The sequence below is a fragment of the Bombus huntii genome, chromosome 2, assembly GCF_024542735.1.
Source record: "Bombus huntii isolate Logan2020A chromosome 2, iyBomHunt1.1, whole genome shotgun sequence".
In the NCBI taxonomy this organism is placed as follows: domain Eukaryota; kingdom Metazoa; phylum Arthropoda; class Insecta; order Hymenoptera; family Apidae; genus Bombus; species Bombus huntii.
Genome location: NC_066239.1, coordinates 8,360,671 through 8,383,325, shown reverse-complemented (window position 1 = coordinate 8,383,325; position 22,655 = coordinate 8,360,671). Strand labels below are relative to the sequence as shown.

The 22,655-nt window shown below is 41.4% G+C and overlaps 1 protein-coding gene and 1 long non-coding RNA gene across 3 annotated transcripts in view; one reads left to right on the top strand and one right to left on the bottom strand.

Moving 5' to 3' along the window:
• The window catches only part of LOC126878350 (protein groucho-like), a 155,389-nt gene extending 132,873 nt beyond the window's left edge, over nucleotides 1-22,516 (top strand). The window contains exons 8-13 of one of the 2 annotated variants that reach the window (XM_050641096.1): nucleotides 15,674-15,796; nucleotides 15,893-16,157; nucleotides 16,619-16,874; nucleotides 17,539-17,814; nucleotides 18,677-19,280; nucleotides 19,805-22,516. In XM_050641096.1, the coding sequence (XP_050497053.1) occupies nucleotides 15,674-15,796; nucleotides 15,893-16,157; nucleotides 16,619-16,874; nucleotides 17,539-17,814; nucleotides 18,677-19,280; nucleotides 19,805-19,912 (1,632 nt within the window). In that variant the 3' untranslated portion in view covers nucleotides 19,913-22,516. Of the gene's footprint in view, nucleotides 1-15,673; nucleotides 15,797-15,874; nucleotides 16,158-16,618; nucleotides 16,875-17,538; nucleotides 17,815-18,676; nucleotides 19,281-19,804 lie in introns of both variants that reach the window. The other variant, XM_050641095.1, reaches the window with a different exon arrangement.
• LOC126878392 (uncharacterized) lies at nucleotides 15,152-15,989 on the bottom strand. The gene is made up of 3 exons (XR_007695652.1): nucleotides 15,843-15,989; nucleotides 15,664-15,748; nucleotides 15,152-15,557 (listed from the first exon to the last, which is right to left on the bottom strand). It is a non-coding gene; the product is annotated as an uncharacterized LOC126878392 (long non-coding RNA).
• Nucleotides 22,517-22,655: the final 139 nt, after the last annotated feature.

The window sequence follows — 22,655 nt, the reverse complement described above, 5'->3', positions numbered from 1 at the left end:
TCGCCCTCTCCGCTGACAGGGTAGAGAACTACCGATCCCAGCTGCCTTACCGACACCTCTGATCTCGTTAGGGGCGCATTAATTAATTTACAAGATGGCGGCGGTAGCAACGATGACGACGACAATATAAGAGAGGCAACAGCCACTGTGTAAAGTCGAGATAGGAGGGTTAGAGGTAGTAGTAGCACGGCACGTTTTAATTACTAATTGAAACGTTCTCCTACCAACGGTAGTCCCCTCATCCTTCGTCCCCCATAACCTCCCAAGGTCCGTGCTTCCTGTCGCGCTTCAATCCCATAATTCTGCTTCCTTTCCGCCACCACCATCGTCGGCGCCGTCGTTGCCCCATCCACCATCTCCATCACTGCTACTATCGCTCCTTTTACTTTTCCGCGTTCCATCCCTTCGTCGATTCTACCTCACGGCTCTGTCTTAATATCCGTCTCCGTCGGGGGTACTTAATATTTTTAAATACTTTGCAGTACACCCTCCTCCGTCTGTCTTTTGTCCTTTTTCCTTCCGTCTCGTCTCCTTCGTTATATCGTCCCTAGGAGAACGACGGTTTCTCGATCCCCTCGTTTTCGCGGTCGACGCACCACGCTGGAATTTATGAGAAGCTAAATCCGTAGCTGCCGCGAATTAATTAATTAAAAACATCACGCTACCTTAATGACATTCTCCCGCCTCCTATCTCCATCCCCGTGTTCCACCTCTTCAACGTCTTTCCGCCCATCCTTCTGTTCGATCTTCGCTCGCGCCACCCTCTGTTCTCTCGCCGCTAAATTCGCTATTCACGCTGATCACGCCGTCGTCGTCTGGTTTTGCACCAACATTTGTTATGGAAATCAATGTAATACCACCACCTACGAGGGGAACGTGCAGCCAGCCGCTAATGGCCACTTTTCTCGTTAACCCGAGAAACAGAAGTAACAGCGGCGTTCTGTTTTTACGAGACACTTGAGAGGATTGTTTATACGGAGATAAAAATCCCTTGAAGACTCTCTCCTGTTCGACCGTTCGCCGCCTCTTTTCGAGTACACCACATGGTGTTCTCGAATCCGTAACAAAATATACACCGGGCTTAACCTCTTGCTCTGCGATTTAAGTTCCGATAGCGCGTGCCATAAACAACAAGGTCGATCACACGTCGAGTCATTTCACTGTTCGCCTGAGCGTTCGAAGTTGTGCAGATTGCACATGTCTTTTGATATGGAAATGCATGTGAAAGGTACAACTAATTTTAGTTTGCAAGATGTTTTTATTATTTGCAAGCGAATAATAAATCAATGACATCGACAATACCACGTCTCTCACACGATATTGTAGGTTAAGAGGATCGGATAAGCATAAATCGAAAGAATCGATTTAATTTAGTCTTACTTATTTTTAATTTATCTCCGAAGATGTCTGTTTCAGACGTTTTTATGTAATAATACTTCGGTTATAATGTGACTTTTTTGAATTAGCTTCTACGAAAGAATACTATTTATTTTCTAAATAATTTTAAGCAGATTTTGTAATAGAAGATAATGATAGAGAAAAATGATATGAATTTTCGATTCCACTTTCATTCTCATGATTTATTACGAAGCATGCAACTGTTTTCTCAAGGGGCTCGTAACTTTATCATTTTAATTAAGTATCAACGCGAGTTACTAAACATCTTACTAAACGCTATCGAATTCTCCATCAGTATCAAAGCCCGTAAAATAATTCATGAAGAAATATACGCGTTAATTAAAAACAGCTAAATGTACCTCACACGAATTACGTACGATTCCCCAGGACCTAACATCAAATAGAAAAAGAAACAGCGCGAGAAAGATACAAAACACATTTTCGGAACCCGTTTTCAGAACGTTAAAAAGATATTCAATAAATTGATTGAGAAAACATTTGGAATGAAATGTTGCCGTAACCTAACGCCATAATAAGTTAGAAGCAAACATCAAGACGAGAAAATACCCACGGTAATAATTCAATCATTAAAAAAAACACCTATCTAAAATCTCCAAAAAGACTATCGTTATATCACTGTTATAAAGTGAAAAGAAGAGATCATTAAAAGAAAGCAGTCGATTTAACAAGAAATCAAACAACACGAAGCCTCGTGTAGATCGGGCGATACTAACAATAAGCTGAACGAAACGTCAGTGCGAAACGACCGCGATAATGTTTCGATGAGGGGAAAGTGAACCGGAAACAATAGCGGTAATAATAGAATTCAAATTGATTCAGCGTGGCGAGAAGGGTATCTTCGAAGCGGCTGGAAAGGAGAGAAGGGGCCCAGCGGCTTGTCTGCGATCGTCCATAGTGTAGAGGCGCGGCCGAGGGCAATTTCAACAGTGCCGCGACAGCGAATCGCTTCGTTTCGCTCTTTTACGATCGATTCGTTCGGCCCGCGGTTCGTTCCGCTCTGTGCGCGCCGATATTTACGCGCGAACCATTCATCGTGCGCTGCGCGCAGACGCGAGGCGGGCGCGCGCGGTTAATTTAATTCCAAAGCAAGAAACACTCTCTTTTCTCTCTCTCTCTTTCTCTCTTTCTTCTCTCTTTGTTCGTATCGTCTGTTGGCGCGAAAGCTTGGAAACCGCGCGATCGCCGCGGGCGGCGTGAATAATCCGCGCGATTCGTCTCGCGTCTCGCAACGATCGCGTTTCGAGGGCTCGCGGGACTCCGTCGAACAACTGGAACGCGATTTACAGTCGCGTCGAGACACCGTGTCCGAGACGATTTTCAAATGAATGCCCTCGAAAGTCGGTTTCCAGGTGGCCCGCAATCGGTGACTACACGTGCGTAGAAATTGCTTTACTTTGGCTAATGGAGCAGCTTCGTTGTGTTTGTCTTCAGGGATGATTATTTGGAAGGGAAGACGAGGCTCTTGAAGCTCGATGTTGATTCGTTTCGTGCAAGTATGCTATGTACGTATGTACATCGCTTTTAATGAGGATATGTCAATTGTGGGGGGATTAAAGAATTTTTCATGAAAATTAAACACCTAGAACGTTTACACGTAGATCGCTCGGTTTTAAATGATACACGGATTATATAGTATATATTAATGTTTTTAAATAAACATCTTCATGTACTTCTTTATTATTCTAAATTTGGTGCATTAATTTCATACTTTGTAAGTGATGTCGTTTCAGACAATTGATCTCGTTCACACGCAATTGCATAAAAATTTACGTCTAATGTTTCTAAATCTAACACAAGAACTATCAAATCAGTTGAAATGACTGGTGTCAAATGTTTCGTGTTTGCAATTACTAAAAACATGTAAGCCCTTATGGTACTATTCATTTATTAATTTCATTCAACCTACATAATCTCTATTCCCAAAACGTTCAACTTGCAAATATACTGAAAACGGAGGAGACGTTAAAAATCTCGTTAAAAATACTCATATTTAAAACAGCAACAATTTCGCTTCCTTTTTCGATCTACCTGTTATCGACCGAAGGTAAAAGGGAAAGGGAGAAGGCGGTTCACTTTGAAAACGAGGATTTCAGCTCTAAAAGTTAAGGAACATCGATTTGGTGAAAATTAATTTTTCCCGTTGCCAACGAGTTAAGGGATAGCGAGCTCTCGAGCCGGATGGCAGGCTATCAAGTCTCGAGGGCGGCGTGGTTAACGCACATATACGCACGCACACGCGTCCGCCAATGTGGCAGCCCCTCTTTTACGACTCGCGGCACGTTTAACGGCCGACTAAGCTTTTTAATAATTCGCCGACCGGTAATTAGTTCGTAATTTAATGAGGCGGCCGTAAAACTCCGCCTAGGGCCACCCGAGCTCTCCGACCGCCCCGTAATTACGTCTCCGTATATATTTCACAATATAATTGTCCGGCTCTCTGGACGAGGCTCTGTTTTCTGAATCTTCTCCCCTTTCGCGACCGGAAGTGGCAGGGAGAGTGTTCCGGAACGAGCGGATTGCTGAAAAGGTACATTGACAACGACGCATGCGGCAACGAGATTGACTACATCACACTGTGTCGTAGTATTTTTTAACGTTAAAACTACCGTCAGCCTTTAAATATACGTTCGAATGCATTATATATAAATGAATATAATTAAAATTAACATTGTAAAAATAAGAATACGATAACTCTGACTCAGTAAAAGTCTGTCTTAGTAAAAGTTAAGATTAATTTTACATATGAATAATTTTAGTAATTTGATAATTTAGAAAATCTAAAACCGGTTTCTTTCGATAGGCAGATTGGAATAACGAGATTTGTCTCAGCGACCAAAAGAAACTTGAAACATTCTACAAAGGTTAATCGATGCAAAATCAGATTATACCAGGCCAAACTCCACAAAATTCCCTCATTAAATGCAGGACTTCGAGGTAGACGTTGTTCGTCGTAGGAGCCGTGTCTCGATCGCTGCTATCGATACACTCGCCGTGTTACGCGACGTATGGCCCCTCGTCCACTCCGGTGCCCATATTCATCGAGCATATCGCTGTACATTGTGCTGGGAACTGGTGTAGGATCGAAAATACGGCTAGCCTATTTTCACCTCGACCATAATTCAGCTATTATCGATAGCCAACCGCGGCTATACACCAGCAACACGTGTAAGATCGAAAGTAGGCAGGATCATAGGTCTAGCTCGAGCGGTTAACAAGATTCCTACACGCAATCTCGAGGCCGTTTCAGTAAAGGGGTTAGCTGTACGTGTCCCGCAAGGGTACGGCGTTTAACAACTCGCGATAGCAGCAGATTCTCTCTCTTTCGTCTCCTTCTATCGTCCTTCTGCTGGAATATACGGCCACTATAAATCAGTGGTTCGATCGGGGACGGCTAGTCGGTTGATCGTCTTCTTTTCTTCCTCCTCTCTCTATACCATCTTTCGATCCTCTTCTCTATCTCTTGGATATCTCTGTGTTTGACCTTCCTGTCGGTCCTACCGATGCCACGCCACCGGGACGCCCATTAACTGGCTTTTTTGCGTTGTGTAATGACCTTAAAGCGCCCACGGTTTACGAAGCCATTCGTTAAGGCCGGCACGGCGCAACGGACCGCGCGTTGGTAATCGCGCGAGAATGCGCCTCTCCGCGGGCATTCTTGCGTACGACCTTTTTCTTCTCTACTATCTTCTTCCTCTTTTCTTCTTCTATCCTCTACACTCCTTATTTTTTTCATTTTTCCTATATACGATCTTCGTCCTTCTTTCCTCTGTTTCTTACTTTCACGCTCTTATAGAAGTCTATCCAGCGGTTCTCTGTTATCTATTTCTTTCTATTTCCACGGCACGTCCTTGTCGCCGCCCGATCCCTAACCACTTAGACGGTTTCTCTGTCTGACCCATTCCACGCACACTCCACCGCCTCTTTCTCCTTCCGATTCTCATTCCCTGTCGTTTTTCTTGTTACAAGGAGGCCGACGCAAGGGAGCAGCAGCTGAAGAAACGGGCGAGATAATAGGGAAGAAGCCCGGCACCGAAGAGCCCGCGAAATAAAGCGACGATCGTAATCCACCACTGGCTTTTCAATTACCAGAACTGTCTCCCCATTTTCCTGCTAGTTCGTCCCCTCTCCTCGATGCTTCTGCTTGTTCGCTCTCTAAGTTCCAGCTATGTCTTTCTTCCGTCTCTGTCCTCCAAACTTCCCTATCCAACGTTTCACACAGCGATAAAAATGTTTCCTCATCCCCTTCTTCGCTCTGTGTTCGCAGATAACGCGAAGACACTTTATGGCAAGCTATTCTGTATGCTCCTTATTCCTTTGTCGTTTCTTTCGCCGTTCTTCCCTCGTTTACCATCCCGTTCCAATCTTTTTATCCTTCTTTTCCTCATTCGTTTTAGTTTCTTATTTTTCTCGTCATAAGCAATGTTTTTTATTTCGCCCTGCTCTTCACCCCCTATTTCCTGCTCCGATCGAGCAACGAGAGTACTCTACCGGCCTCCGACACGACGTGTCCTTGAGAAATCTCGTAAAGCACCACTCAGCGTCGCTCCGAAAATCAGCGAAAATCTGGCGTTCTTCTTCCACCCTCGCACCTCGTCAACGTCTCGACGATGGAGCCCGAGTATTCTTCGACGATATATTGCGGTCTCCTGACAATTTCCTATCCGTTCTCCCTCTCTCTCTCTCTCTCTCTCTCAACTCGTGTGTCGGGTGACGTGGAATGTCTCGAGGAGCAAATACGTTTTAGCGATATAGGAATAGCGGCGGAATATTTATTGGAATTTGTATCTCGTTTCGAAAGCGATACGTTTGATGCGATCGATAACGATGATAATTAGATCAGATGTTTACGCGTCTATTGGAGAATTGTTATTACTAGTTCGCGTATTCCAAACGTTTTATAATTAACAGCGTTTTACGACAAAAATTCGTTCGACGGATATATCTCATTATCTTCGTCGTTTTTCGTGTACAGAACAAACACGTGCACGTTCGATGCAACCGCTTCGAAATCAGTTGTTTTCGACGATCTCGTCGAAGTTATTATTATCAGTTCGTATGTTTTATGAATCTTATAATTAGCAGTATCGAGTCTTTTTCTTATGACAAAAATACCTTCGATAAGTATATTTCATTTTCTTCGTTGCCTTTCGAACATACAACAAACGATTTCCACGTTTTCAAGACAATTTTTTCGACGATTCAATCGAAACATATTATTATCAGTTCATATATTTCATATATTTTTTAATTGCCACTATCAAATTTGTATCTTGCGACGGAAGTTCTTCTGACAGATAATATATTTCATTTTCTTCGTCGTTTTTCATACACAGAATAAATATTTCCGCGTTCACCAAGTCTCCGGTTCCAAGTCAATTTTTTCAACGATCCAATCGAAACCGTATGTGCAATTCGGCAAGTACCGCGTGCCACGAGAAAGTTAGTTATCGACGAGACAAATTCAATCTGCGAAAAATATCTGCCCCTTCTGCCGGCGATTATAGGCAAGCGCATATCACCGAGTTCTATCGTCGGTTAAGGTCAATTTCCGCGATCCCACGTTCTCCCATGGTCGCCTAATGGAAAAAGAAGGCAATCGTCGCGGTTTCTGTATTCAATAAAAGCGCGCGTATCTATAGAGAAATACGTGTGCTCTCTACCCGTAGTAAAACGGTCGTATACCGCGACCGAAACAGAGGAAAACAAAACGAGAAAGACAGAGAAGATATGAAAAAAGGAATATTGGGAAAAACGGAGATAGCCCGCGGACGCGAAGGAACGGGCGCAACGAAAAACCGGAATACCGGGTCCGATTCGATGCATATTGCGTTTCGGTGGGCGTTTTCGCGATAGCGATATACCGCCGTAAAACCGTCGCTGTCGTGGTTAGAAGTAATTGGCCGCAACGGTAACGTGAATGGGAAGTATGGGAACTGAAGCCGCTTCGAGCTCGGTTCGAACGATAACGATAACAATAATATCGATCACCTGGGGACGGTTTTTGCGGACAAGGGCAAGAGGCACGAGAGGGGTTAGGCGTGCAACAGGGAGAGAGAGAGAGAGGAGGGTGAGTTGAGTGGGTGGTGAACTGGGGATAGGCAGAAAGCAAGAGGGAAGAGAGAAAGAGAAAGCGTGTCGAGGGTGGTGGCGAGACACTCGAAGCGCGTTGTTGCATAAAATTGTAAAGCCCCGGACTCGACGGTGGCGGCGTCGCGCCGAGATAGCTGCAAACAGAGGCAAGTTAATTTAAAAATGCAAATTCCACCGCAGGGCTGCTGGCTCCGCCGATGAGGGACGGTTAGTAGAGAGGGGGGAAGAACGAAATGGGTTGGGTGACAGTGAGAGAAAGAGACGGAAAACGAGAAAAAGAGAGTACGATGTTGTGCAGTGGTCCAGCAGAGAGAAAACAGAGGAAAAAACAAGCTCGGGACTGGGAAGAGTGAACGCGCGCCACGATATTTACGTTGTACCTATAAATCATCCTGCCGTGAATTTTTGTACGATTCGCGACATCGTTCCCCGCGTGTAGCCGACAGACGGGGCGGAGAACGTCCGTGACACGGGGCGGTGTAAGATAAAGATTCTGCTAAACGATGGATCTCGAGGTAATGCGCAGTTAATTCACTTTGCGTGATTGGAGGCTGACGTTTAATATCTTTTTCAGAAAACGTTTTCTTGTTTCTGGTACATCCGGTGTATGATGAGAATCGTTTATTATACGAGAATATCGATGATTTCAATTACATTCGATTACATAGCGGGAAAATAGATTTAACGTAATAGATCGGTAAGATTGATTTAATTAAAACAGTTGTTTTGATAAAACGAACAGCTTGATAATGATTTATCGAAAAATATTTCATACAGAGATATTATTAATTTTAATCAACTGATGGAAGCGAAAATTTTAATGAAACAGGTTAATAGAATTCGTTTAATTAAAATAAAAAAGAAGTTGGTATTTTATCTTATATATATATATATATATATATATATATATATATGTATATGTATATTGTAGAATCTTATTTGAAAATTATTTATCTCGATAAATTTCAGAAACATCGTGGTAATTGTTAATTGTTCAACATGAGTATATTTCCTAAATAGAACGTTGGAAAGGAGCGAACTGTTTCCAACGATTAATTACTCGCTGTAAGCGAACGTAGTTCGAGCGTACCACTGGTCAAACAGCGGCTGTCTGACTAATAAATGTTCGCAACTACTTAGGCGCATCGGGCAATTTTGAATCCTCTTAGGGAAGCACTTTTACTTGCGTCGACTTTGGGAAGCTTACGAAAATGTTTCGCAACTAATTTCAACCTTAAAAACAGCGTATATAGCGAGCAATCAATTTGATACAATAAAAAAAAAAAAAGAAGTTTTTATTTTCACACTAATCGTTCCTGTTCCTATTTTATTCTATCAAGTCTTTTCATGAGACTATCGTTGAGTTTATCTTTCTCTTTAAAAGTTTGATACGAGATTACAAAAGTATTCTTTCCCTCGTTTTCTATCATCTCTTTTCTTTTATAAACTAACTCTTCAAATTTGCAAATCGAAAAATATATGTAATTTAAAATTTGATCGAAGTTTTGTAATCAAGATTTTTACGGAACTTTGAGAATCATCGTTGAAATCTAAAAGGTAGAAATAAACCGAATTAATATTTATCTATTTTGAAAAAAAAAATGTATAAACTACACGCGTTGCGATCTTAAATTTTCATAGTTTGCATCTATTAAACATAATATGCTAATTAAGAAAATAGACAATTCAAACCTAACGTAGCTTTATCAAATGGTAAAAAGATAGCCCATTAAAAATTGCTAATAAAGAAAGACGATGTAATACCTGCTGAGAAATAAAAATCTCCAGAGTTGCGCGCTCTCCTTCTCCGGAAAAACGAAGGAGCGTAATCGGTCACGTAATATTCGTCCAGCACCATATTTCTAACGGCGCAATCACAGCCTCGAAATGAAATTTCTCAAACCGCCGCCGACGCGCGATTCTTTCGCTTCAACAAAGTGGAAAACGATCGCGCGGTTCGCTTCTCATTTTCCTCCTATCAGGTGCACGATTCTCACGGTCGAAACGTTGTTGGAAAAAGGAAGAAAAGAAGTGCAGCATGAAAACGAGGAAAGGGAAGAAGAAAGAGAGAGGGGCGCAGGGGTGGAAAAACAGATTCGACTCGAACGAGAAAGAGCGGAAGCGAGCATTTGGATGGAACAGCACAGGCGGAAATAAAAGTGCGCGCGTTCACTAATTGCGGCGATGATGGATGCATGCGGTGACCCAGTGACACGTGGTTGATTCCAGAAATCGGTTCCAGGTATTCCCGGCGGGGCCATTAAAAATTCCATGCATCCTCGAGTGAGGTCGCCGTCCAATGTAATCACAGGAACCGGCGAAATTACACCTGCGCGTCAACTTCTCGATGAATCTCCTTCGTCCGTATTGCCCACCGTGATTTCGATAAGTAAATTAATGAACGTTCGAAGGTAAAAAATAGCTTGTATCACGACTGATCGGGTTTTCAGATGATTGAAATCCTGTATCGTGTACGGGATATTCTTCGCTGGAATTATTCTTGGTAGCTGTTGCTTAAAATACTGGACCGATGGTACTGACGAGAATATCAAAGTCAGCTTGCTGATCCTTAATGAATCAAAAATTGTTTAGCGGATAAAGTGACTACCCACCGAATAATTTCTATTCTCGAAGTCGAAATTGAAATTCAGAGAAGATTTGATTTGTTCAGTGGCTAAATGTATATGCAATTGCGCAATTCAAATGGATACCTCGAAGATTATGTTAATGGCTACGAAAGCTTGAACTGCTCGATCATTTTATTTATTCAACTATACGATAAGAATCAATGTGATGGAACTTCCTTACTTAGCTCCTAAACTTTCTCGCTAGATAAAATAAAAGCCTCACACTCCTCTCACAGATAACTACGTACTCCGCAGTCAAGGTTTCACACACTAGATTTACCTTCGATACAACGACTCTCGATAATTCGATTCGACGATCGTGTCGTCATTCGCCAAAAAGCGTTTGATCCGCGTATACTCTTCGACGTCGATAACCACGAGTCGCTTTCCAACGATCCTCGTTCTCGTCTCGGGTTGAGAACCTCTGGGTGCAATCTTGTACCAACTGGGGTTTGCGGGGTCTTGGGAGACGCGACTCCGGTTCGTAACCTCCTCTCTCGGGGTCCTGGCTACGACGAGGGTGGAGTGAGGAATAGGGAAACAGGCAACGTGGGTTGGTTGAGGTGGAATACCGGTAGGGTGAGTAGTAAGGAGACTACTTGCCGAGTAGAGGGAGGACAGAAAGGAAGGAGGAAGGAAGGAGCACAGGCGTGGGAGGATGAGGTAGTCGGTGGCTTGGGATATATCCGTAAGGTCGGGGACTGGTTCGATGGTATGGGTGACGGTAGTTGGGTTGAGACGAGGCGCCGTGGTGAAGGAGTCGCTCACTCACTTACCACCTTCATAGCCCCGACCACCAACCCCAATACCACGCACACCACCGAACTTCCTCTTTCCCTTCCCTTGTCGACACTCGCTCTCTCTGTTTCTCTTCCAGCAACTGCCACCACATCGTCCCTGTCTCTCTGGTTGCACCTTCTCGGTGCCTGGCTCCTGGTTCTGCTGTTGGCTGCTGCTTGCCAAGTTGCCTGCCAGCAGACCAAGTCGTCCCTAACACTACAAAGTCTATATATCTACGGTGTACCCAACGGCCCTCTCCCCCACGTCTTTCCGCTTCTCACTCCTTTTCAGGCCACCCCTTTGAGAGGTACGCGGCCCCCCTATATTGATCGTGGCGCGAACCCTCTTTACCGGAAAGGCTGCTGCCGCCGTACGATCCCGACGGGCTAGGTGTAAGTAAACTTACGCGAATGAAGGTTGGACTGCCGCTCCGTGTACACACGTACACGTTCGCACCGGAGAATACCGTGTACTCGGCGCGCGAGGACGGTACGTGGCAGGAGGTGAGAAATAGTAGGGAGAGAGGAAGCTTCTCTCGTGACAGAGCATCGAGTGCTTTCGGTATTTCAATGGCGAGAAGGAAAACGATGCGTTTGCACCGGGGTAGATAAGGCCGCTGAATACACCGCCGGGAATCGAACGTATTGTGCAAGGGAAAAAGTGGCTCCGGTTGAAACGTGTACACGATGTGTCTGGTAACCGAAGCCGGCATTCGCACGTCTACCTTGCGTGCTTTCGACGAAGCATAAGTAGAAAGAAAAACACGTATCAAATGTAAATAACGGAAGAGACTCGAACATCCATTGCTAGACGTGTTACACGAAACGATCGACGTACGTTCGGAACATCGTTTCACCATGTCTAGAAGGCAAAAGTGTACATAGTCGATTTTCCGAGATAGAGGCGAACCAGTTGTTCGCGAAAAAATGCCAACAGCCACATAAAAATTCTATGACACGTCGAAACTTGGACTACGACGATTCATACAGGGGTTCCTTTATCCGCGTGAGGACTGTTACTCCCAATTCTACGAAACTTATCTCGAGCTAACCATCTCCGTTCCGACATAAATCCAAGATCTTCGAGATTCCTCGCATTTTTATGATAATGCCTCGCCTCTCTGTATTCTTCTCGCAATATCTCTTCCGTTCTTCTTCCTTCGAGAAAGAATAGCAAGGATCGTTCTTGGAAATATCCAAGCAGTCGAAGTCTCCTTTTCTTCTCTACGCTCTGTGTGTGTATATTTTCTTCTACCGTCGATTTATCCAGGAAAAGGAACGAGCTGAGAGACATATACACAGCTCTTGTCTCTCGACGAACGCTTTCCTTTCTAGGAACGCGACAGTTGTAACCGGACCGACTCTCCTGGCTCCTGGCCGGATAAATAGTGACTGACCATTACGTGGTAACGAGGAGAGGTACGGTATCTCGTTTTGCCCTGCGAGAGTGGAAACGGATCCCACTTTAGCTGCTTTCGTTCTAGAAAAGTCGAGCGAGAAGCACATAATACGGCTCCTCTGGGGATTCCTTCCTTTGAGAAGTCGTTCGAACGCGGCCGTGTGCGTGTTTTCTTGCATCTTTCCAGGGAATTCGTTCTCTTTCGCATGGCCACTCAGCCTTCGCCCCCTTTTTATCGAGTGAACCGACTAGTCTCCGGCTGGAAGCTTCGTCAAGCTGAATTTTTCGATGTCGCCCCGATTGTCTTCGCCGCGTGCCAGAAACACGCCTTTTATTCGTCCCGATATTATCTGAGAAACGCCACTCGTATCTGCTTACCTGGAATTGTTTTCCCAATTGAAATTTGAACGAGTTCTGATGAATCTATGGACATGTTGCTCATTACTGTGCCGTGTATTCTATTTGTTTAGATGTATTAAACATAGGCGTACGTTCCTAATTACAAAGATCTACATGACAAATTCTATCCTACTCGATATTAATGACCTATTATCACATTGCACGGATTTAATTATTTCTTCCCACTTCAAACATTAAACGTATAACTTTGATAATATCAAAGATGCACAAAGCAGATATCAAAAACATTTCATCCTAATCGATAGTCGATTATGCCGAACAAATTTAATTACTTCCTGCTACTAGTATAATATACATAATTGCAAGGGTTCGCGTAACAAATTCCAAAAACGCCTCGTCCTACTCAATAATAATAACCTTTCAATAATTATCACACTGGTCAAATTTAATTATTTCTCCCCATTCCACATATTAAACGTATAACTTTATAATGTCAAAGATCCACAAAGTAAATTTCATCCTACTCGACAATAATAACTTACCAATACAATTATCAGCCCGTGTAAATTTAATTATCCCCTTCCGTTGAATTTAATCATTCTCTGCATTCCCCTCGTAAAGTCAACCACACGCGAATCCCTCGAAAAAGAAGCAGCCATCTAGTGGCTTCCTAAATCACTGCAGAGTCGCCCTATTTCATTTCCTTTTAGGCAACGCACGAGTCCTATGGACGCGGACGATGCTCGGAAAGGATGATACCGGGGCGTCGGGGTAATGGACCGAGCCAGAGGTGGCAGTGGATGAGAGACGAAGGGTAATTGAGAAGAGGAGATTTACTTCGGGGTCGAGAGAGGCCGCGAGAGAGGGTAGTTTACGGTGTTGCTCCGGATGGGGACAGAAAAGTTATCAGGGGAAAAAGGCTCACGGTCGCTTACGTGGATGAAGAGGGACGGTAAAGAGAGACGTCGCCGTATCGACGACAAAACTGTCGCTCGTAAAACTTCCTGTCGATAATATCTTCGACGCCTTTCGGGACCTTCGTATCTCTCGATGGTATTGGCGTCTCCGTTTCCCAGAGACATTTTCGGCGCGCATTCACGCGCAACCCTCTAGACTGTTATCGTCTCTATTCTATAGGGGAGAAATGTCGAACAGAGGGAGAAGATAGGTCTGAGAATTAATAGGCACGCAATAGTGGAGCAGAGAGAAGCGTGAATTTATCTAAATCGCATTCTTTGTTCGACTTCTTATCGGTGAAGTTGGGTAGTTGAAAAATGTCACCACGAGGATTGTTTTCGTGGACACTTTAAGAAAGAAGAGAAATTTTTCTAATTTTTTTTTTAAGCTTCGACGAATCTGTTTTAATCGTTTAATTATTGTAATTGTTCTTGATCGTTGCTTTGGTAGAAATAATTTCGTTCGTTTGAGGAAAAAATGTAAATAATTATTTTAATGGAGAATACCGTTCAGTTGACATTATTACTTGAAATGATGATATTTGATAAGTGTATAATTTATCTAGAATTAGAATTGATCGTTAAAGACGATTTGGAACAATGATTGTGAGTGCATGTTACCTGTTAAATAATCCAATTTTCTCACGTCATCGAGTATTATTATATTTATATCGAAACATTGTTTTCTTACTGCACATTGTCTTTCATTTATTGTCAATTTTACTATACTTAACTCAAACTTGTATTCATTAAAATCATCTAACATTTCAAAAACGTTGAATTAATCGTATTATATTTACTACTCAATTAATCAATTAACTGAAGTTAATGTTCGTAACACGTTACAGAAGTATATCAGAAAAATCCTTGCAAGCATCGATAAATCCAAAATTTTATTAACCAGAAATTCTAAGTAGAACAAAGAAAGGAATATGGGAGCATTTCACGAACCGTCTATGAGATAAATAAATATTTTTCGTCTACATTTTCACGGCTAACGCCGTTTCAGCCGTGTCGATGATTTTTCTGTATTATTTTCTCTGTTGCTTCTTCACGACGACGAAGCAAGAAATTGATGGAGGCAGAGGCGCGTAATTCAATTGCCCCTCGGTGCATCGACGGGCAAATATTTTATTTAATCGTGAGACAGAGGAAACGGTTTAAGCTTTTCGTAATCTCTCTGCCGAAACGAAGAATGCCCGTCTGTCAAAATCTTCAACGAAATTGATGAGATTTGGAGGCGAATTGTACATAATCCTGGAATGACTTCTCGTGATAGATCTTGACGCTCGTTTTACGGCTTCCTTCACTCTGGTTGCTCTTCTCCGGGAAAGAACGTCTTCCGGCAGATGCGCGTTTCGATGGATATCTAACATGACAGCGTATCTTTTATACCGCAATATTTGCGGTCTCTGATAAACGATTGATGATATCACAGAGACGATTTGATGGATTCGATAAAAGTGTACGGGAAAATATTTGCCCCTGCTGTGTTTGAGTTACAGAAATTGGTTTCAGATATTGGAGTGGCAATACAAGTTGTATTTATGATAAATCTGACGTGTGGATTAACAAAATAGTAATCTTAGAGCGATCTAAAAATTGACTGTTGGCGATGACTGTTCTTCGTTTGTTAGCAAAGAAGTTCTTAATTTTATATTTAATAAATATCGCACACAAGATGTACTTGCGATATGATTAGTACAAGCCTAAACAAATTTTGAAGTACTATACTAATTGATACATTAATTATAAAGAATTAACAAGTTGCCGTTATTTCTCGTTGAGATTATTCGAAAATCACGCGGGTCATCGAGGTCTTGACAATGGTAATCAAAGTGTCTTGAAGATTATGGCAGTATCAAAGTCGTGAGATTAGCGATCAAAGTCATTTCAAGTTCTCAGATGTAAACGTTATCTTCGATTACTATCAACATAAAAACGTACAAAGATCAATATACCCACTTGCTAATAATAGAATAAAATTTCGTTTCATGCGTTTGTCTGGTCCTCTTAATGTATTCTTTGCTTACGTTGTTCCAGAGAAGTTCGATATCGCCAGCGGAACGCGAAAAATACAGTAGGCCGCGATCACCCGATCCCCAGCATCACGATCACCTGCCATTGAAGAAGATGAAAAAGGAGCAAGATAAAGACATAGGCCATGTAGGTATCTAGGATGGTTCTCCATGCTCTCTGACCAATAGTATACCTTATTAAAGCCGTACACGTTTTCCCCGATAGCAAAGCGATGGTGAAAAGAGCGACCAGGACTTGGTGGTAGACGATGCCAGCGAAGGGCCAACGAGTCCGACGGCGAATGGCACAGCGTCTCCTAGAGAGAATGGCCTTGACAAACTCGGTCCATCTTCGGTGCCTTTGAGCAGCCAGGTTAAGAAAGAAGTGCCACCACCGTCGCCGAGGAGTGGTACCAGCAGCAACGCGAGCACACCTTCGGCTAAGAAGATGGAGGAACGAGAAAAACCCACCACACCGATCTCGAAACCTGTCACACCCACGTCTGCGGGTTTGTTATCTACTTTTTTGTTTCATTATATTATTTTTCTGATAATTCCAAGCGTGTATATAATTTGAAATGATTATGAGTATGATAATATGTAATCAGAAGATCAATGTAAAAATCTCATTCAGAACGGTGTTGCAGTAATAATACTATGTTCAGGAATTTTTCTTCGTTATTGTTGTTACGATTGTTTAAAGTATTTTCGCTTTTTCTTAGAGATATGTTTCGTAACAATAAAATCGTTTATAAGAATAAAGTGTTAATCTCTTTATCGCTGGTGTTCGAACGTTTCGTTACTATTAATTTCGTTACTTTCAAAAATTCGCAAATAATTCTGTGAGTTTCATATAAACGCGATAATTTTCGTTCTCGTTTGCATTAATTCGCTAGTATTCGGAATTTTCGTATCAATCAAGTTGATGGAAAATACTTGGCAAGTCTGACGATAAATGTATGGTCGACAGGTGGTAGCAGCTCCGGCTCCGGTGGTCTGAAACCATCGAGTTCCAGCAAACCACTGGTCTCGGCTTCGGCGGTCGGCCCTTATCCGCCACACTATCCGCCGCCACATCATCCACCCGCAGGACCTCATGTGGACGTGCTGGGTTATCCTTCGGCCCTGAATGGATATCCCGCAAGACCGCCTCTTCAGCAACTCTACGATCCTCACGGAAGCATGAGGGCACCTCTTGGACCTCTCGGTGTACCCGGTGGCAAACCGTAAGTGCTTTTCTCCGGTCTTGATGAATTTCTTCCTTCACGACTCTAACACGTTCATTTCCATCGATAAATTTCGAAGAGAAAGTATTTACACTATCCTCTATAAGTTATGGTACGCTTGCTCAGTACGCTTAAGGTACGTACAAATTGACCTTGTAATTGCAAAATGAAGTTATTTACTGTCCTATATTATTTATACATATTTTATTGTAGCTTGTCTTTAAAATTACCGATCCGTGACTTATGGACGAAAGTGTATATTTAAACTAATAATAAGAGTAAAAGACGGTTGTCAAAGATTTGAAAATGGATACTGACGAATGAATAATCTTGACTTAATAGACAGTATTCAATCTTACCTAATCGTACAGTATTTCCTTCGTATCAACTGTGCAACTAGCGGTTATTAGATAATCACCGTACTATATTTTCTGCACACCAATTACCTACGACCTACACAATTAGCAATTATTAAATAATCCACATCTTCTATCGATCTAACCGGCTACACGATTCATCCATCAGCGCCATTAATCATAGCTTCAATCACATATAACTAGAGGAACAAACAGAGTCATTGAAAATCACGGAGCTCGTCCATCAAGAAAATCCCAAGTACCGCAATTACGAGGAATAACGAGCGTAAAATTCCTTTGTCTTACAGTGCGTACAGTTTCCACGTATCGAGTGAAGGCCAGATGCAGCCGGTTCCATTCCCTCACGATGCTCTAATTGGACAAGGAATACCGCGTCATGCGCGCCAGATAAATACCCTGACACACGGCGAGGTGGTGTGCGCGGTAACGATCTCGAATCCGACTAAATACGTTTACACTGGTGGCAAAGGATGCGTCAAGGTCTGGGACATCAATCAGGGCGGCAGCGGTAGCGCGAAACACGTTTCGCAGCTTGATTGCCTGCAACGAGACAACTACATCAGGTTGGTTAAACGTTACGTTCGCACAACGTCGTATTAACTTTCCACGCTGTCTGGCAAACGCGAGATTCGCCGCTGAATAAATTCTGATTAGCATCTGCCCTTCCGCCTCTACGAACGTCATTGCGGTCTCGTTTACCGAATCACGATATGTGTAATTTCGACCTTTCGAGAAACACGCTAGTTCAGTCACTTAGCTAGTTTGAAACGACGAGACAGCATCTTATCTTGACTTTGAGCGTTAATTGCTTTGCAATTCGACGTATCGAGGATTGCTCTTAACAAATTTGCAACTGTGTTCTGTGCTAGAGATAGACATCGTTAATTAATTACATTAATTTCGATTGACGTAACGTGTGATTATTTTCATTCTTAAGCTTACTGCTTGCTACTGTATTTATTTAACGTGTTAGAAGCTGGAATTAGAAACAGAGATATAATAGAAATGTATATGAGCATGATAACTTATTCATGAAAAATTGAATTGGTAATCGTTGGTCGTATAAATAGATGAATGTTAATATTTGTTTTGCAATCTTTGCCTTCAGATAATTTCCATGATGTATATTTCAAATGTACTTAAAATATAAACACTACGTATCGCGCTGCTTTTCACTGATATTCCATTTAAACTGTATGTATGTAGCATTGTTTATTTTCTACATGCAGAAACATGAACAGCTTGAACAGAAATTCGTCGGATTTCGATGACCTACATGGCGTTTAATATATTAAACAAATCAAATAATAAATATCAAATAATGATTAATAAACACTTTGAATAATAAATATGCAAAGTAAAAAGCAAACAGCTTTTAATTATTCTATTCCGTAAACTGATACCGCTTTCTCTTTTGACAAACAGATCGGTGAAACTACTACCAGATGGAAGGACACTCATCGTAGGTGGCGAAGCAAGCAACCTGAGCATCTGGGATCTGGCGAGTCCAACGCCAAGGATCAAAGCTGAATTGACGTCGAATGCGCCAGCGTGTTATGCTTTGGCAATTTCGCCGGACTCGAAAGTCTGCTTCAGCTGTTGCAGCGATGGTAACATCGCTGTCTGGGATATACAGAACCAGTCTTTGCTCAGACAATTCCAAGGTCACACGGATGGTGCATCCTGCATCGACATCTCCGCGGATGGTTCGAAACTGTGGACCGGAGGATTAGACAATACCGTGCGCTCGTGGGATCTTCGGGAAGGCAGGCAACTTCAACAGCACGATTTTACTTCGCAAATATTCTCACTTGGTTACTGCCCCACTGGCGAATGGTTGGCAGTAGGAATGGAGAATTCAAATGTTGAAGTCTTGCACGCCACGAAACCGGACAAATATCAGCTACATTTACACGAGTCTTGTGTACTTTCTTTACGTTTCGCTACCTGCGGCAAGTGGTTCGTCTCAACTGGCAAGGATAATTTACTGAACGCGTGGCGTACACCATACGGTGCCTCAATATTCCAGGTAAAACTTGATAATCCATCTCTATTCCACTGGATGTGATACAGGGCACGTTATGATGGGGTAGTTGACTGAATTTAATTAAATTTCAATCATATATTCTGATTTTTCGAACAATAAATTTAGCACAATAAAATAAACGAAAAGTTAGATCAACAACGTTTGCAGATTTGTTGCAGATATTGATTGCTATATCAACAAACCGGAAAATGAGGAAGAATATAATACATTATGATGTATTAGAAACTTCTTCATATATCCAGAGTCTCAAGTCCTTACGTATCAGTATTTCTGTGAATTTTTTAACGTAACATTTTGCGACCTCGTTATATCGTAGCCTGTACTATATATAAATTATGACAAATTTAAAAAACAAACTGATATACTTTCCCCTTTGTTGACTTAAGTCATCTCCAATTAATTGCAGTATAATTCGCATACTGTTATTGTATGCATATAGTCGAAATCTAATAATAATAAAATAATTTCCAATTTCTCCTAATAATAAAATAAATTTGATGTTACAGTCGAAGGAGTCTTCGTCGGTGCTCAGTTGCGATATTTCTACGGACGACAAGTATATCGTGACTGGATCGGGCGATAAGAAAGCAACAGTATATGAAGTGATATACTGAACAGCCAACTGGACGATACATTTAAAAATACTGAATATTGTCAAATGTGTTATGGTTTTATAACATCGATGCGTAGAAGAAACAAGCTTAAAGACAAGAAAAAGTGGAAGAAGCCTATTTCAAGAATTGCACGAAATATAAGAGTATGCACTCTGCAAAGTGTATTATGAGAAAAAAAAACAGTTCTTTTATGAATCGACGAATGATACGTTAGCGTGTGTTATATTTGTTAAATTTGAATCACGCGCAGTGGCTTCCGTGTTACATGAGAGAGAGAGAAAGAGAAAGACCAGAGGAAGCTGCGAGCCGAACTGAAGTTACATTATATAGATATAAATATATATAAAGGTGGCAGAACGTTTTAGGTATTTAAGATTGTATAGTACATATGTTATAAATACGCTAAGAAAATATGATGAATGGGACTTTTATGCGTGATAATGTTCGCTCGGATGATTGTGGTCCGCGTGTTCGACTTCGAGGCGAGAAGTCCCTTGTGTAATATGTTACTAATGTAATATAGAATTTTACGATAAAAAGCGATTGTGAGAGATGCAAAGTGAAATGTTTTATTGGCATTTTCACCGCGCGTGATGTCCTCGTGCTTTAGTATGGTCTACAAAAGAACGAACTGAGATGCCTGAGAAAGAAAGTAAGAACTGTACGTACGGAGCAAACCACGATCTAAGGTGTAGACCGGTCAAAGTAGGAATGTGTGTGTCGTGTTACAGAATTTTACATAAATATACTGAACACACAACAATGTAGAAGCAAGAACGTTTTAATCCGAGGATAGAGAACGTAGAGATCGAATCGATGTAATTTCGATCGTGCTAAAATGTGTAAAGGAAGCTGGGTTTCTTGCGCGATCCTGGACATTTCCATTACGAGGAAGAGTGTGTAAAAGGAAAAAAAAGAGCGTATCCCCGAAATTTGTACTCATATAGAAAGTTCAGTTACGAATATTTTCGTTCTTTCGTTGCTGTTCTATATGTCGGTATTACAGCTACCATTCGTAACTATATGTTCTGCGGTAACTGTGAGAAATTGTGAAAGGCACGAAAGCAGGCGGACAGAAAAACAACAGTACGTTTGATTTCTTCACTCATTTTCTGTGAAAAATACGCGTAGAACAAACAGAAAAGTTTCAAGAGTTTCCCATCGCATTGTAATTGATATCAGTACCAAAAAAAAAAAAAAAAAAAAAAATCGCTGTATCCTTCACGGGGCACAAATTTATAATACATCGTATCTCGTTCGCATTGGATGTCAAACCAATTTTTAGAGGAAAATTATTTATCGAATCAATTTATTTACGTTTTACTATAAAGAATTTTAGTGCTATTACATGTTAAAATAAAATGTGATCATTGTTCTAATAATGAACTGTATATTTTACTAATCTACTTGTAATGATCTATTTTACTGGTTTTGAATCTCTATGATTGGATATACATGGTGAACTATGTACGATGTACTTTACTTATTGTACCGTTTGCGAAGGAATTATAGTTTTACACTTGCATAAAAAAATTTAAACGTACCCAATGAAGATTAAGATTCTTTAGAAGAATGAAACATAAACATTAAAAAGGTTCTCATGAACGCGTATCATTACTGCCATTACGAGGCATCAACGCTATTATTCGTATTCACGAATAGGATCATGTGGGCTACTTACGCTGTTAGATACGTTTCTTCATGAGATGTTCATGCGAGAATATTTTTGTGAGTGTCGCACACGGCTATCACATAGGTTTAATTTGTTAACGGCTCGATCAACGAGAGACACACGTACATTGTGACTGATAGCGATATCAAAAGTAAAAGAAAATAAAATTGCGCCACGTACACGCGGTTAACGATTTCTTCGATGCCTGTGAGAACGGCGTATAAAATTGATAGGGTACTAGGTAATTATTATTCGGATATTCAACGGTAAAAGCAGGGGATGCATAATGGAGATTTATATTTTGTTACAGGAAGACAACACACGTTTTACATTCGCTGTGATCGTCGTAGAATCGACGCTGTATACTGCCGCGAGAATAAAAAAATTAAAAAAATTAATACGAATTATACGTTGCAAAAATGAAAAAAAAAGATATAGAAAAAACATAGAGAAAATAGAAGGAAAAAGATGTGTAAAAAACAGATAGATTTTCGACGAGCACAGCTCCGATGATAGACCAATAGAAACAACGATACCTCAAGAAGACTCAATAGTTAATTATCTCTTTAATGGATTAACTTGTACAGAATCGATATTCTTTTACAGTGACTAATTACGCATACCCGCAAACAGTTGCATACACACATACACACAGATGCACTAGGAAGAACAGAGCGAAATCGTGATTCGATATCCGCAATTTAAAAAGAAAAACTAAACAGTTCTCCGCCCCGCGTTTCATTGGCTTGTGTCTCCGTGCTCGTAATTTGCACTCCGTGTGTACGAAAGCGATGAGAAATATGCGTTTCCAGCCAGAACAAGAAAAAACAAAAGACAAGTGTTAATCCTTTCCAAGCACAGTTCATGTTGTTCCTATAGCTACGCGAAGATTGTTTCTTTCGACAATTAAATCATCTATATCTATATACATATGTGTGAAGTTTTATTATCACTGATCCTTCCATTATTGCTTTCGTAACATCTGATTTATTTTTAAGGAAACCGATAATAAAAAAGTTAAGAAAATAACGATTTATTACTTATAAATATAAAGAAAATTTATCATTTAAA